This window comes from Neomonachus schauinslandi, chromosome 5 (assembly GCF_002201575.2).
Source record: "Neomonachus schauinslandi chromosome 5, ASM220157v2, whole genome shotgun sequence".
NCBI lineage: Eukaryota > Metazoa > Chordata > Mammalia > Carnivora > Phocidae > Neomonachus > Neomonachus schauinslandi.
In genome coordinates, this window is record NC_058407.1 from 108925206 (window position 1) to 108941328 (window position 16123).

At 36.0% G+C, this 16123-nt stretch overlaps 1 protein-coding gene and 1 pseudogene across 1 annotated transcript in view; both read left to right on the forward strand.

The window, feature by feature from the left end:
* Positions 1 to 11353, forward strand: part of KIF5B (kinesin family member 5B) — a 47463-nt gene extending 36110 nt beyond the window's left edge. The window contains exons 20-26 of the mRNA XM_021686504.1: positions 1074 to 1175; positions 2499 to 2559; positions 2672 to 2743; positions 2921 to 3025; positions 3911 to 4127; positions 4655 to 4805; positions 8673 to 11353. Of these exons, the coding sequence (XP_021542179.1) occupies positions 1074 to 1175; positions 2499 to 2559; positions 2672 to 2743; positions 2921 to 3025; positions 3911 to 4127; positions 4655 to 4785 (688 nt within the window). The 3' untranslated portion in view covers positions 4786 to 4805; positions 8673 to 11353. The remainder of the gene's footprint in view (positions 1 to 1073; positions 1176 to 2498; positions 2560 to 2671; positions 2744 to 2920; positions 3026 to 3910; positions 4128 to 4654; positions 4806 to 8672) is intronic.
* Positions 11354 to 13460: 2107 nt separating this feature from the next.
* Positions 13461 to 13579, forward strand: LOC123325059 (annotated as a pseudogene).
* Positions 13580 to 16123: the final 2544 nt, after the last annotated feature.

Sequence of the window (16123 nt, forward strand, 5' to 3'; positions counted from 1 at the left end):
CTAGCAAGAGGAAATAATAGATTACTGATGGACAATATATCCTTTTAGAAATCTGAATTTTTCATTGAAATTATCATTTTGACTTGAATGTAAAGAATCTTTTCACTTACGAGTGTAACTTCTAAGTTCTAGCTGAAATTTTTAAAAATTGGGCACCTGGGTGGCTCAGTTGGTTGAGCGTCTGCCTTCGGCTCAGGTCACGATCTCGGGGCCCTGGGATTGAGCCCCATATTGGGCTCCCTGCTCAGTGTGGAGTCTGCTTCTCCCTCTCACTCTCCCTCTTTCTCTCTCTCAAATAAATAAAATCTTTAAAAAAAAAAGTTTTAAAAATTAACTTCTTTTAAAAAAAAAATTTTTTTTTTAAGATTTTATTTATTTGAGAGAGAGAGAGCATGAGAGAGGGGGTAAGGTCCTAGGGAGAAGCAGACTCGCCACTGAGCAGGGAGCCCGATGTGGGACTCGATCCCGGACTCCAGGATCATGACCTGAGCCGAAAGCAGTCGCTTAACCAACTGAGCCACCCAGGGCGACGCCCCTTTTTAAAAATTTCTTAACAGAGAAAAACTTCTGGAAATTGTGGGGTTTAGAAGGTTGGGGTTTTTTTTAAGTTTTTATTTTAATTCGAGAAATTTTAATAGTTATATTCTTGGTTTTTCTAGAAGACATTTTCTCTATTTCCGTAGCCATATGCATACATAGCCTAGAATTTATAGAAATTGGAGGTCTGCAACTAAAATCATGATTTGAGTAGGAACCAGAAGAGAGTAACAAAAAATGATGACAAATTTTAATATGGGGGTCTTAATGCTAATACCTTAATGATAAAAACAGCATGAGATTCATGGTTTCAAACCAAAATATGAAAAGTATTTTATGACTGAAAGTAGCCAGGTCCTCTTCCTTTCTTTTCTTCCACTATGGGGACAGGGTAACAGGTGGTCTTGAGTATTTCAATAGTGAAATTATAGAATTTAAGAATTTGAAAAAATTTTAATGGTGCCATTCAGAAAAAATGATATTGTGTTGTGGTTTTTTTGATACTGATACTGTGTTATGTTTTTTTCTTTTGTCAGCCAAAACCAGAAAATGATGTTAGAGCAGGAACGTCTGAGAGTAGAGCATGAGAAGTTGAAAGCTACAGATCAGGAAAAGAGCAGAAAACTACATGAACTTACGTGAGTAAATGTTTTAATTCAAGTTTAAAAATAAAATCTTAGGGGTGCCTGAGTGGCTCAGTCAGCTAAGTGTCTACCTTCGTCTTAGGTCATGATCCCAGGATCATGCCCTGCGTCAGGCTCCCTGCTTCTCCTTCTGCCTGCCACTCCCCCTGCTTGTGCTCCTTCTTTCTTTTTTTTTTTTTAATTAAAGATTTTATTTATTTATTTGACAGAGAGAAACACAGCGAGTAAGGGAACACAAGCAGGGGGAGTGGGAGAGGGAGAAGCAGGCCTCCTGCCGAGCAGGGAGCCCAATGTGGGGCTCGATCCCAGGACCCTGGGATCGTGACCTGAGCTGAAGGCAGACGCTTAATAACTGAGCCACCTAGGCGCCCCTGCTTGTGCTCTTTCTCGCTCACTGTGTCTCTCTCAAATAAATAAAATACAAAAAAATAAATAAGAGGATTGCAGGCATTGCTCTTGGTTATCCAGTGGACACATTTTTAAGTTTGTATAGACTAAAGGGTATTTTTCTTAAACTTTCTGAGTTAGTTTAATATATACCTTAAAATTTGCAATATATTATCTTGTACTTAAGTGAAAGCAAGATCCTGTATTCTTCACTGATGGTAGGTTCAGATTTCTGTGTATTAACCTGCTTGCTATTTCTCTGCCACCATATTATTCATTATAAAAATAGACCTTAAATGACATTAAGTCATTTAGAAGATTTCAGGATCTGCCACAAAAACTGACTTTTTGTGAAATTTGATCTGGGATGAAAGAACATTATTGTTCCAGCCTTGTCTTTTGAACAGAAGTTTTCACCATTTACTTTTCCTAACATACTGAGTATAGTCAGTACTCAGTTTTCTAGAATCTTAGCAGGTAGAAAACTCATGATTATAACTTTTCACATCTTGAATTTATGAGAGATGATGTATAAATGGAATTGGTCTTATTAGAATGGTCACATGTCAGGACCATTTCAGAGTTGGTTTTATATAAACTCTGCCGAATCTCAACCATAGGTCTATTTAGAATAATTTTAATATAAAATACATAAAATGTTTTAGTCTTCAATAATTTATAATTCCCAGTTAATCAGAATTATTTTGGATAAATAGTAGTGTGTTCTATGTGGCATATTCTAAAATATAAGCACCACTCCTTCCTTATTCTTTGAATTCTGCTACATTTTATCTCTTCCACTGCTATAGTAGGAGGGTTTTTTTCTAACACACTGTAGATTTTGGAGATCATATGACATACAAAAATTTATTTGAAAATCTATAACTTATGGAATCAAAGTTGAAAATATATGTATATTCTGCTGTTTAGAGTCATGCAAGATAGACGAGAACAAGCAAGACAAGACTTGAAGGGCTTGGAAGAGACAGTGGTAAGAAAAACTTGAAAATAAATAAGATAGTGGGATGTTTAATGGGTTTCCCCTTGGTTATACTAAATATTTAAAGACCAAATTCCAAAAACATTGCTGTTCTTAATTCAAGGCAAAAGAACTTCAGACTTTACACAACCTGCGGAAGCTTTTTGTTCAGGACCTGGCCACCAGAGTTAAAAAGGTAATAAAATAATACTGAGGTGGGTATTTATATAAATGGTGCTCACTATGTTTAATTACTTATATTTGTAAGTGAAGTAATTTTACATCGTCATAACAATTTTTGTGTAGTTAAGGTTAGATTTTTTTTTTTTTTTAACTTTTAGTGTTTTCATAGTATTCCTTGACCTTTTCTTAGAGTGCTGAGATCGATTCTGATGACACTGGAGGCAGTGCTGCTCAAAAGCAAAAGATCTCCTTTCTTGAAAATAATCTTGAACAACTGACTAAAGTGCACAAACAGGTATATAAAGAATGTATTTTATGGTAGCTGCAACATTATAAGAAAAAAAATTGAGGAGTGGTGTTTGACTATTTCAGAGACCTAAGGAATTTTCATACCCTGAGCTGTTCCATTATTTTATCTAGCAATTATATAAATAAATCACTAGCAATTTTTAGGGGAGTTAATCGGGAGTTATCAAGAGGCCAGTGAAGATGGATATTATTTATTTTCTAGGATTTCAGGTCTGTCAGTTTTTCTCATTTATTATTCATGATTTTTAAATCTTCAGTAGATAGGACTATGCCGTTAAAATACAATCTTTTTTGTCTTTTGTCATTTAATGCCCCAGAGTGTGAAATATATAAAATAATGAGGCAGTTCATTTTTTTAAAAATTAGTGCTTATTGTGTGGGTCCTTTTTGTTGTTGTTGTTTGGTTTTTTGTGGCTTGGTATGTGATTTAATTATTTTTAAAGTTTCTTAGTATACTGAATTGTTGTACATCTTTGTTAGTATAACTGTGATGTTTGTACTAGAGTAAAGGAAATTTTAGCCCTTTTTGCTTTCCACACTTACTTTAACACTTAAAATGGTATTTACCAGATTAGTACCTTACTGAAGAGACCTAACACTGTTACAGCTTATTGTCATTGCCTAGTGGGGAGACAGAATAATCTTCCCCTTGGCCCCCCAAAATTGAATAAAATTATATCTTTGTGAGAAATACATATATAGATGATACGCATGGATGTATGTATTCTTTGCATGTTGCTGCCTAAGTTAAATTAGCTAAATGAAAAGCGTTAATATAAAATGTAGTTTTATTTTTTTAAGAGAAATTATGAAATACTCATATTTTCTCAAATCATCGTTAAAGCTAAACTCCTTATTTATGTACCTTTAGTTGGTACGTGATAATGCAGATCTTCGCTGTGAACTTCCTAAGTTGGAAAAGCGACTTAGAGCTACAGCTGAAAGAGTGAAAGCTTTGGAATCAGCACTGAAAGAAGCCAAAGAAAATGCATCTCGTGATCGCAAACGCTATCAGCAAGAAGTAGATCGTATAAAGGAAGCAGTCAGGTCAAAGAATATGGCCAGAAGAGGACATTCTGCACAAATTGGTTAGTAGAACACCTTAAAACCTTTTAAACTTTGCTTGGTTTGTTTTTATTTACTTGAAAACATAATATGATTGATTGATTATGTGTTGTCATGGTGGTATTTGTCTGTCTTTATTTTTAATTTACCAAAGAGTAGCATTGTTGGGAAGGAAGAGCAAATTAAGGAATAGCTAGATTCACAGGACAAGAAGATGAGTGAGAATTACACAAGCATGCAAGAGTGGTCAGGAAAAGGTGACATTATATAGAGAGCATTCTTAAAGAGAGACTTAAAATAAGTTGTCAGCAATAATATTACATGCTTTAGAATAATCATACAAGGATAAGGTCTTTAAGAGGCTAGGGATTATATAGATCCTGGTGAAAAGGATGTAACCAAAAAGAAAAGAGAGCAATTTTCTGAGGAACAGAACGGCAAAGAAAAACCACATTTGGGAAGTGTTGTGAATAAAGGGAAGAGACCTAAACCGTCACTACAGTCATATGTTAAGATTTATTCTAAAGTCAGTTCTTGTTTTTCATATTAGCTAAACCTATTCGTCCCGGGCAACATCCAGCAGCTTCTCCAACTCATCCAAGTGCAATTCGTGGAGGAGGCGCATTTGTTCAGAACAGCCAGCCAGTAGCAGTTCGGGGCGGAGGCGGCAAACAAGTGTAATTGTTACACAGTAACCACAGGTTTGTAGTTTCTCTATCTGGCTTTGGAATCATAGCTCTACATGGAAATGTTCAGCCATTGGTTGTTAAATACTACTTTTTTTGGATTCTCGTATTGGTTTTTTTTTTTTAATGTATGTGGTTATAAAAATAACTTGGCATGATTTCTTCTAGTCTTTTTTTCATGGTTCAGATCATACTCTATTTTCAAATTTGTGTTCTTAATGTTTTTAACCTAACATACTGGATTGTTTTTAAAAGCTCTTATATTCTGTCTAATGGATATACCATGGTTTATAACTATTCCCTTTTACTGGACATTTAATTAAGACAATTTTCTTCTATATTTAATATAAAATGTTTCACATTTCAAATTTCTTATATGGAAATTTCAATTTGGAAAATTTCAAGTGTGAAGTACCTTTCTGTGCCCCCTCACCTTTTAGATTTTCTTTTTTTTTTTAAAGATTTTATTTATTTGACAGAGACAGCAAGAGAGGGAACACAAGCAGGGGGAGTGGGAGAGGGAGAAGCAGGCTCTCCGCGGAGCAGGGAGCCCAATGTGGGACTCGATCCCAGGACCCTGGGACCATGACCTGAGCCGAAGGCAGACACTTAACGACTGAGCCACCCAGGCGCCCCCTTTTAGATTATTTTCAGAAGAATCCCAGAAGTTGAATAGAAGAAAGTGTGAACATTTTTAAGGCTCTTGATACATTTTAATACACTGCTCTCCGGAAAGACTAGGCCAAATTGCATCTTAGCCAAGGATGCTGTCCATTTTGTTGCATCTTTGCCAGCATTGAATATTAATAGTTTTTAAGCTTCTGATTTAATAGTTCAAAATAAGCATCTCGTTGATTTATTAAGAACTTGGATTTTTTTTCCCATATATTTATTGGTTCATTTATATTTTCTTTTTTTTCTTTTTTTGAGTTCTTTCTGTGTCCTTTTCCATTTACCTGTTGCAAATGATTTTCCTAACAGATTTATGTCTTACCTGTTTCTAATCATACGAGTAATGTCTGTTCCTTGTAGGAGGATAAAGACTTACCACAAAGTAAGAGATGTATATCATCCAGAGATACCACCCAATATATTGTGTGTTGTATATCTTTCTGGTGCTTTCTTTGCATATTATAATCTTTAAATTAATTTTAAGGGGCGCCTGAGTGGCTCAGTCGGTTAAGCGTCTGCCTTCGGCTCAGGTCATGATCCCAGGGTCCTGGGATCTAGCCCTTCATCGGGCTCTTTGCTCAGTGGGGAGCCTGCTTCTCCCTCTCCCTCTGCCTGCTGCTCCCCCTGCTTGTGCTCTGTCCTCTCTCTGACAAATAAATGAAATCTTCTAAAGATTAATTATTTAAACGGTTGATGAATACTCTTATACTACTCCTAGTACATATGTTTCTTTGTAGCCTGCTTTTTTAACTTAGCAATATGTTCTGAACATTTTTTTTTTAATTAAGGATTTTTGTTTACTTACTTGACAGAGGGAGACACAGTGGGAGAGGGAACACAAGCAGGGGGAGTGGGAGAGGGAGAAGCGGCTTCCCGCAAAGCAGGGAGCCCGATGCGGGGCTCGATCCCAGGACCCTGGGATCATGACCTGTTCTGAAGGCAGACGCTTAACGACTGAGCCACCCAGGCACCTCTGTTCTGAACATTTTCTTGTACAACATGGCTAATTAGCTAATAAGCTGCCTAGTATTCCATCATATAGCAGAAACTCAGATTTTTGTTGTTTAGGAAAGTCCCAGATCTATTTATGCTTTGGATATTAAAACTAAATAATTAAGATAGTTAACTGTTTCTGATGAATACTAAAGCAAGATATAAATAAACTGACTTGTTTTTACTTTGACGTATTAAATAAGATTGGCTCTCAGTTTGAGTAGAGAATTAAGCAATATTCTGAAGGAATCACATTTCCCAACAATCTCATAAAATTTTTTGTCCATACAGTATAGGATTTAAAATAGAGTGTGACATTGTGAAAAGAATATAGACATTGGAGTTCCATCTAAGTTTGGGAGTCTCAACTTTTCTACTTTTATGACCTTCAGCAAGTTACTTTTTTTAGTATTTAATTTCTTTGTTTTGACTCTTTTTAAATTTCTTAAGCATGAAAATAAATTATTTATGGTCTAAAGCTAATGTATGTACTTACAAAACAGAACATTTTTTCTATAACCACAATAACATTGCACCTAACAAAATATTTTTAATATTATCTAATACCAATCCACATTCAGATTTCTCTAATTGTTTTTCCCCCCAAGTCCTTTATAGCTGGTTTATCTAAACCAGGGTATAATCCACGACTGCTGTTTACATTTAGTTAGACCTCCTAAGTCTCTTTTAATCTAGAAAAATCTCCCCTTTTTAATGACATTGACTTATTGAAGAGACTAGGCCAGTTATCTTGAGCATATGCCTTCTCTGGGTGTGTGTTTCTATGTGTAATAGCTTGTTCCTCTATTTCCTATATAATGAAAGCATTTATTAGATGGGGCATAAGCATTTCTAACAAGACTACCAAATAGAGTAATATGTGTTTAATACTTTGTCACATCCGTAGACATACAGTAGATCATTTTCCTGCCAGTTAGAGATGGCATCTGTTTTTCCCCATTTGGAGTAATGACTTGAGCCCCTTCGTTAGTGAAATGAAAGTCACTCTTGAGAATTATACAAGTTAAAATGTCGTTACCTAGTACAGAGCAGGTGTTCAGTAAGAGGCAAGCTGCTTTTTCTGGAAGTGTAGGTGGGCAAAGGGATTTTCACAGCATAAATATAAATACAGATAGAAGTTTATTCCTTTTGGGTATTGTCCTCACATTAGAATTCATGTGTAAACTTTCAACTCCTGTCTCATTTGCAGAGAGGATAGACCAGGGCCTTTGTTAAATATAACTTAAGTTTTAGCTTGAAAGTAGAATGCTGATCCCAGCGTAATGACAGCAGTTTAGCACATGAGGGAGATAGCTAACCTAGCCAGACTAAGTTTTTAAGACTTGAAATAAAAACTATAGGAGTATAATTGGTAACAGGATTGTTTCATTGCTGGTCCAAAGGATAGTGGTTTTTATTTTTTAAAGCCTTGGATCAGTCAGTCTTAAACCATGATGGAGGAGTATATCAGCCTCATAAGTGATAAATTGTTGAAAAATTAAATATGTAGAGAAATTTTTAAATAATTTTTTAATAAGCAAAACATTTCAAAACACTGGGTTTATTTCTGGGAAAGATGACAATGTATAATTGTATAAGGTATAATACTGATTCTTTTAGAACCCAGGTTTACATGGCTGGTCTTCTGGCTTGCATAACACTTTCGACAAGTTGAGTTTTCCTAAACACATAGGCAAGTAGGTAGTTTAATACAAGGATGCCTCCAGGTAACAACAGCTGGAATTGTTGATTTCACTCTTACTTTTCCTATAGCATCTATCTCTTGTTTATACCTATCCTTCTCTCCACCCCACTTTTTATTTTTTACAGCTACCATGAATATAACACTGCTTATTAGTTCATGGTCTTTGGCTTAAGACTGTCACTGACACTGTCTACTGACTTTATTTTATTAACCATATTTCACTTTTTTCAAAAAATTTAATTCCTACATGTACTCATAACTCTCTTGGGGAGAATAAGAACAAAGGGCTGACGTTTTAAGTATTGTGCTGTTCATAAACTGCTTAGAAGCTAAATAAAAAGAAAAGGAATCAAATCATTTAATAGTGCCATCTTTTTACTTGGGGGGAAAGTGGTCTAAGCTAGTGGCTAAAATGTTTTTAAATATATTGGTATGTTGTATTTACTTGTTTCATTCTTTTCATGATTACTTCAAACTTGTATAAATAAAAGTATTTTCTCATCTGTTTTCAGGCGTTGAAAATAATTGAAGAATGAAGAGGACATAATATCAAGCAGAGTCATTCACTGACTATAACCTCTACCCCCTGGGAATTGTAGAATTATAACCTTTTTTTAATGTATAAATTATACCTGGCCTGTACAGCCGTTTCCTACCCACTCTTCTTGTAAACTCTGCTGCTTCCCAACACAACTAGAGTGCAATTTTGGCGTCTTAGGAGGGGAAAAAATGACAGTTTACAACTGTGGTCCTATTTATTACACAGTTTGTCTTTCGTGTCTTAAATTTAGTCTTCATTGTGCCAAGCTAACTGTACCATATAGGATTGTGCTTTTTGTACTTGGTTTTTTTTTGTGTGTGTTTTTGTTTTTTAATCTCAGTTTAAGTTACGTAGCTGCTACTGCTTCTTATTTTTCTTTTCTTAGTAAAATGTCTTCCTTACTTTAGGGAAAATGGAACATTTAGATTAAATGTCATAAATTTCACCACTTAAAACACTACATGCCCACAAAATATATCAGGTCAGTACTGTACTTTAAAATCCCTTGAAATGATTTCAGAGTTAAATTTTGTATTGTGTCTGAAGTTTGCTTCTGAAAACTACTGTTTGAGCACTGAAACCTTAAAACTGCATAACGAGGCATTTGAGACTGAGCACGGCTACTTAATTCTCTTCATGAAATGCCTGTTGCTGAATTATCTTGAATAGAAATACCTTAAAATATCAAAAGCAAATCTCTGTTTAAGAAAGAGGGTTTGGAGAAGGAATTCTATTTCTCTTCCCAGTTCTATAATCGACATGGTGTGATGGAATGAAAACACTCTGCTTCATTCTGGTGAGCCTGCTAATTAATATAAGAATTGGACAGATACTAATTTGTAATCTTAATATAGTGAAATGAATTAAGATACTACAGGATTAAACAGCATTTATACTGTTAACTACTGTATTGGTTGATCTAAATTTATAACCAGTGGAAATTGAGAAAAAGTATGGAAGAACTTAACGGTAAGCTTATAAATCTGTAGGTGAATTTTGGTCTGAAATCCCTGAGGTGTTTTTAACCTGCTACACTAAGTCATATACTGTAATTTATTTCTCGTTTAGTTAGTCTAGAAATAGTAAAGTGCAAGTCACTAATAATCCTCAAAGAAATTTTATTGGCTATAGCCCATAATTTTGTAATTCGTACTAAGTGTATCCGTTTTTGCCACTTTTTCCTCAGCTGATTAAACGACGTCAAAAGATTACTTTCGGAAGCTCTAAATGTAATAGGGAGAGAGATTTCAATATTTGCTTCATCTGTGTGTGGAGTGACTATACCTATGTTAGCAGAAATTTGCAGAGAAGGACGATTTAAGGTGATTCAGTCAGTACAGAAAGTTGGAAAATTCTGTGTTAGGATCTTGCTGGCAGAATTAACTTTTTGAAAAAGTTTTATACACAGATATTTGTATTAAATTTGGAGCCATAGTCAGAAGACTCAGATCATAATTGGCTTATTTTTCTATTTAACTATTGTAATTTCCACTTTTATAATAGTTTTGATTTAAAAGATAAATTTATTTATTTATTTTTTTAACAGTCTAAAGTCCTTGCTGTTGTAGTCTGCAACCTTTAAAATGATTGTGTTGCTTTTCGGATTGGTCAAAAGAAACACTCCAGAAATTGAGATGAAAACTTGGTGTGCAGCAAGATTGAAGTAATACAGTTAACTAAAAAAAAGTGCTATAGCCTAATTTTGGTGATAGTTTTCTAAATGGAGAAATATTGGACTGCATTCACGTAGACACTGATATTTTGTTTTCAAAAGAAAGCTTGCTTCTTTGGCAGTATTAAATGAAGTAGAATTTTTTTTCTCTTTCATCTGAACATTATGGTAGTTTCATTCTTGTAAGATGTATCACGGGTATTGGTGCTGTGTAACAAACAATTGTATCTAGCATGTGGTTCAGAATACACAATGTTAGGGTTTTTTAAGTATCGAAGTGGTTCTTTTCTATTTATAATTTCAGACTTTCACAAAGTGTACAAAGAATTTCATAAATTAGTTTTCAGTGAACTGCTCTTTTTGCTATGGTAGGTCATTAAACAGCATTTACTCTTACAAATGAAAATTTCTGATCATCTAGAACATTGACGCTTACTTCAATTTGCGGTGTCTTTTTTTTTTTTGACTGAATATTAACGTTCCTCTGAATGGTATTGATAAATGGTTCAGAAGAGAAACTCAGTGAAATAAAAGAGTAATATTTATTCATGGTGATCGATTAAATTATTTGCCTAACTTAAGCAAGCTACTGTTCGTAACTTTCAATTTGACATAAGGTGACAGAAAAGAATCTGAGTATACCTGTGGAATATGTTGGTTTATTTTCAGTGCTTGAAGATACACTCAAAGATAATTGGTTTGGGAAGACGCCATATAATTTTTAAGTTTTAAGTTAACCTGCATGCTGTAAATGTGTTTTATGTTTAAATAAAGAGGAAAAATTTTTTGAAATGTAATAACTTTCTTAAAATTTATTTGATGAAGTATTAGGTTGATTTTATAGGACTAAGTGGCCTTTTGTCTTGCAGATGGTGACTAAAATGTTATATTCGTATATATTTTGTTTCCTAATGTATTGCATACTCTTTGGACAGTGGGTATTAAATATGTAGGCTGAAAAATTAAGAGCCAGAAATGAATCCTCAGTCTCACCTATGTTATTTAGTGTAGCCTCCCTACATGGTTCTGTTGATCTGAGCCCGATTGTTTCATTAACCTGTATAAGAAGTGTTTGTTTTTTCAATATTTACTCAGTGGTCCTCAGTGGTCATTCAGGCCTAGCTGGAGAAAACTAAAAGACTATTCATGAATTCTAGTGGTGATTTGGCTTTTTATTGGGGGTAGGGGAGAGGGATAATATTTTTAAATTCCAAATGTTTAATCACATATAAAAGCATATAGTAAATAATGAAGATCCAAGTACCTATCACTCAGTTTCAACAATTAATCAGCTCATGGCTAATCTTCATCTTATTTCATCCATAACCCCACTTGTGTGTCCCCTCCCCTTATTATTTTGAAGCAATCCCAGATATCATATGTATTTATACATAAATATTTCAGCATATATATTAAAATACATACTCCTTAAAACACACAAACACCATTATCACACACAAAAAATAATTTCCTAAACAAAATTTCAATGTTTATAAACTTTGAATCCAGATCCAATTAAAATCCATATATTGCAGTAGTATCCCCTCCCATTTTTTTTTCCCCTAATAATTAGTTTATGAGGAAAAGAGGTTATTCGTTGTGTAGATTCCCAAATTTTGCTGATTGCATTCCTTTGATACTAACTCTGTCCTTGGTATTTCCTGTGAATTTATTCTGGATCCAGAGACTTCAGATTCAGATTTTTGTTTTTGTTGGGAGGGGGGCAGCATTACTTCATAGGTGGTGTGGTACTCTTCCATCAGGTGGCACATAATGTCTAGTTCTTACTGGGTTATAAGCTGCCATTGATGATCAGTCCCTTTATCCATCAATTAATTAGGGGTTACAGAATGGCAATTTTTTTTTTTTTTTAAGATTTTATTTATTTGACAGAGCGAGAGCAGGAACACAAGCAGGGGGAGTGGGAGAGGGAGAAGCAGACTTCCTGCCGAGCAGGGAGCCTGATGTGGGACTCGATCCCAGGACCTTGGGACCATGACCTGAGCCGAAGGCAGACGCTTAACGACTGAGCCACCCAGGCGCCCCAGAATGGCAATATTCTAATTTGGTAATTCCTTCACTTGTTGGTTGCGATTGAGAACTTTGCCTTCATCTATTTGATTACCCAGTGGTATAGTTTGTATAGGAAAAACAGGATAAATGATTGATTCTTTTCCTTTACTTGAAAGTTTCAAAATGATCATTTCATTATCCTCATCCAGTGGACCAGTTGTGCCTTTTTTCCTTGTTTTTGTATGTTATTTGGTTATTATCTTTTAAGAGTGCTCTATGAGCCTCCGTCATTTTTCCCTTTCATGGAGAGATTTAAATGGAAACAGATTCTTAATAAGGTTATCTCCTAACTGGACACTGATGCAGTCTCTTATCAGGGCCTCCATTGTGCTAACCACTTCTGTCTCATCCAGCTCAATAAGCTTAACAGTGTCGATGTGATGTTCTGTGGAATGACCAGATAATCCAGATCACTTCAAACTTAGGACAGAGGGCAGGAGAGTTAACATGGCCCTGGAGCAAAATTGTACGTGTATGTTGTCTGCTACATGTGAATGTAAACTGCTTTTGGTCCTCCTGTAATCTGAAGGGAGCACATTATATACTGATTTGGCTGGTAGGTGTGGGAAGGGAGGGCACAGCAGTTTCAGAGGCTTCTGTTTGCCTTTGGCATAGCCTGTATCCCACAGGCCAAAGTTGCATGTGGGGAGTCCTGCCACTTATTGAGTATGTCAATTCTAGTTACACATGCAGAGACAGGGAAATGACCCAAGAGATGAGCCTGCAAAGCATATGCATTTTTTTTTAACTATTCTATACATTACTCTGCTCCTCATGATAAGTGTACTCTTTAATCCCCATCACCTCTTTCATTCACCTCCCCTCTGGTAACCAGCAGTTTGTTCTCTATGGTTAAGAGTCTGTTTCTTGGTTTGTTCTCACTCTTGTATTTCCTTGTCTCGTTAATGTTCTTGAGTTCCACATACGAGTGAAATCATATTGTATTTGTCTTTCTCTGACTTCACTTAGCATTATACTCTCTAGATCCATCCATGTTGCAAATGGCAACATTTCATCGCTTCCTGGCCTTTTGGCTAAGATCAAGTGTAGTATCTGTTCTTACCAGTTTTCATTCTTTTTTTTGGATAGATTCTATTATATACATATATACACACATGCACATGGTATCTTTATCCATTCATCTATCATTGGACACGGGCTGTTTTCATAGTTTGGCCATTGTAAATAGTGCTGCAGTAAACATAGGGGTGCATGTATCCTTTGAATTAATGTTTTTGTAATTTGGGGATAAGTACAGTACGATTACTGGATCATAGGATAGTACTATTTTTAACATTTTGAGGAACCTCCATACTGTTTGCATTCCCACCTACAGTGCAAGAGCATTCCTTTTTCTCCACATCCTCACCAATACCTGTTTTCTTGTGTCTTAATTAGCCATTCTGATAGGTGTGAGGTGATCCCTCATTGTGGTTTTGACTTGTATTTCCCTGATGATGAGTGATGTTGAGCATCTTTTCATGTGTCTGTTGGCCATCTGGATTTTTTTGGAGAAATGTCTTCTGTACATTTTTAAATTGGATTATTTGTTTTTTAAGTGTTTTTAAGGGTTTTTTTTTTAAGATTTATTTTTAGAATGAGCAAGTGGAGGGAGAGGCAGAGGGAAAGAATCTCAAGCAGACTGACTCCCCACTGAGCGCGGAGCCCAACGCAGTGCTCAATCTCAAGATGCTGAGATCATGACCTGAGCCAAAAACAAGAGTCAGACACTTAATTGAGCCACCCAGGCGCCCTGTATCAGTTCTTTATGTATTTTGGATGCTAACCCTTTATCAGATATGTCATTTGCAAATACCTTCTCCCATTCAGTATATTGTCTTTGTTTTGTCGACTGTTTGCTTTCCTGTGTAGAAGCTTTTTATTTTGATGCAGTGCCAAAAGTTTATTTTTGCTTTTATTTCCCTTGCCTTAGGAGACTTAACTAGAAAGATGTTGTTATCGCCAATGTCAAAAGAAATTACTGTGCTCTCTTCTAGGATTTTTATGACTTCATGTCTCACCATTTAGGTCCTTAATCCATTTTTGAGTTTATCTTTGTGTGGTGAAAGACAGTGTCCAGTTTCATTCTTTTGCATGAGGCTGTCCAGTTTTCCCAACACCGTTTGTTAAAGAGACTGTCTTTTTCCAATTGCATATTCTTTCCTCCTTTGTTGAAGATTAATTGACCATATAATTGTGGATTTATTTCTGGGTTTTCTAGTCTGTTTCATTGATCTGTGTGTCTATTTTTGTGCCAGTGCCATACTGTTTTGATCATTGCTGCAGCTTTGTAATATAATTTGAAGTCTGGAATTGTGATATATCCAGTTTCGTTTTTCTTTTTCAAGATTGCTTTGGCTATTCAAGGTCTTTTGTGGATCCATACAAATTTTATGATTGTTCTAGCTCTGAAAAATGCTGTTGGTATTTTGATAGGGATTGCATTACATTTGTAGATTGCTTTGTAGCATAGACATTTTAACAATATTCTTCCAACCCATTAGCATAATGCAGTTATAATATGGGCACTTACATATACATTTATAACTTGGCCAACACTTCTGTTATTTATTTATTTTTTTAATTTACTTGACGGGAGAGAGCACAAGCAGGGGGAGCAGAAGAGGGAGAAGCAGGGTCCCCACCGAGCAGGGAGCCCGATGCAGGGCTCGATCCCAGGACTCTGGGATCATGACCTGAGCCTAAGTCAGACGCTTAACCAACTGAGCCATCCAGGCACCGCCCAACACTTCTGTTATTATTACTGTGCCTATATATGCACCCCTCCCGCCATGATGATGCTTCAGATTTCTGGGTGTCAGTGTCAACCCCGACCTGTGTCCAGTAGCCCTCCCTCAAAATATTCAGGTATCCCTATCCCCCTTTCTCTGTTGTACAGTTCTGAATAAATGACCTTAATTCCTTTTGGGGCCAGATGGGCAATTGTTTTAGTCTGTGCATGCTTGTGTTGCTGCCAGGTCCTTCCTTCTGGGTTCTCAACCTCTTTATTGTGTGTTCTGAGTTGGAAAACTGGTTTGGCTAACTGGGGAAAGGGTTGTGACTTTATTAGGGCAACTACCCTCAGCTTCCCTGTCGTCTTCCATCAATATCCTGCTGGTAAAAACTGCCCATATATGTTGCCCCTAGACATACTGTGTTCTGTTAGTCATATCTATAATTCTCTTTGAGTCCAGTCCCCTCGGCTGCCAGGCCAGCCCTGTTGCACAGTATGATAGTTGTATTCATCTGTCTTCTGGTAGTTAGGCACCACCATCTGGCCTTTATATTGGAGAAGGTGGGGAGAATTTCATCCCCTCCATTGAATCTAGTTCTATACCAGTGAATCTAGTTCTATAACAGCCTCATTTACCATCAGGCATCAGTTCTACCTTACAGAAGAGAGCCACTGCTGAACTTTTTACCTTAACCAAGTGATTGCCAATGATACATGTAGATATTTTGTACCCCTCATATGTGAGGAGGGCACTTCACCACTGTTATTCTCCCCCAAAACTCCTCATCCCAGTCTAATTGTGAGAAGAACACCACATAAACCAATTAGAGGATCATTCTACAAAATGCTAACCAGTACTCTTCCAAAGTGTCATGGTCATGAAAAACAAGGAAAGACAAACTGTCAAAAATCACAGGAGACTAAGGAGACTTGACAACTAAAT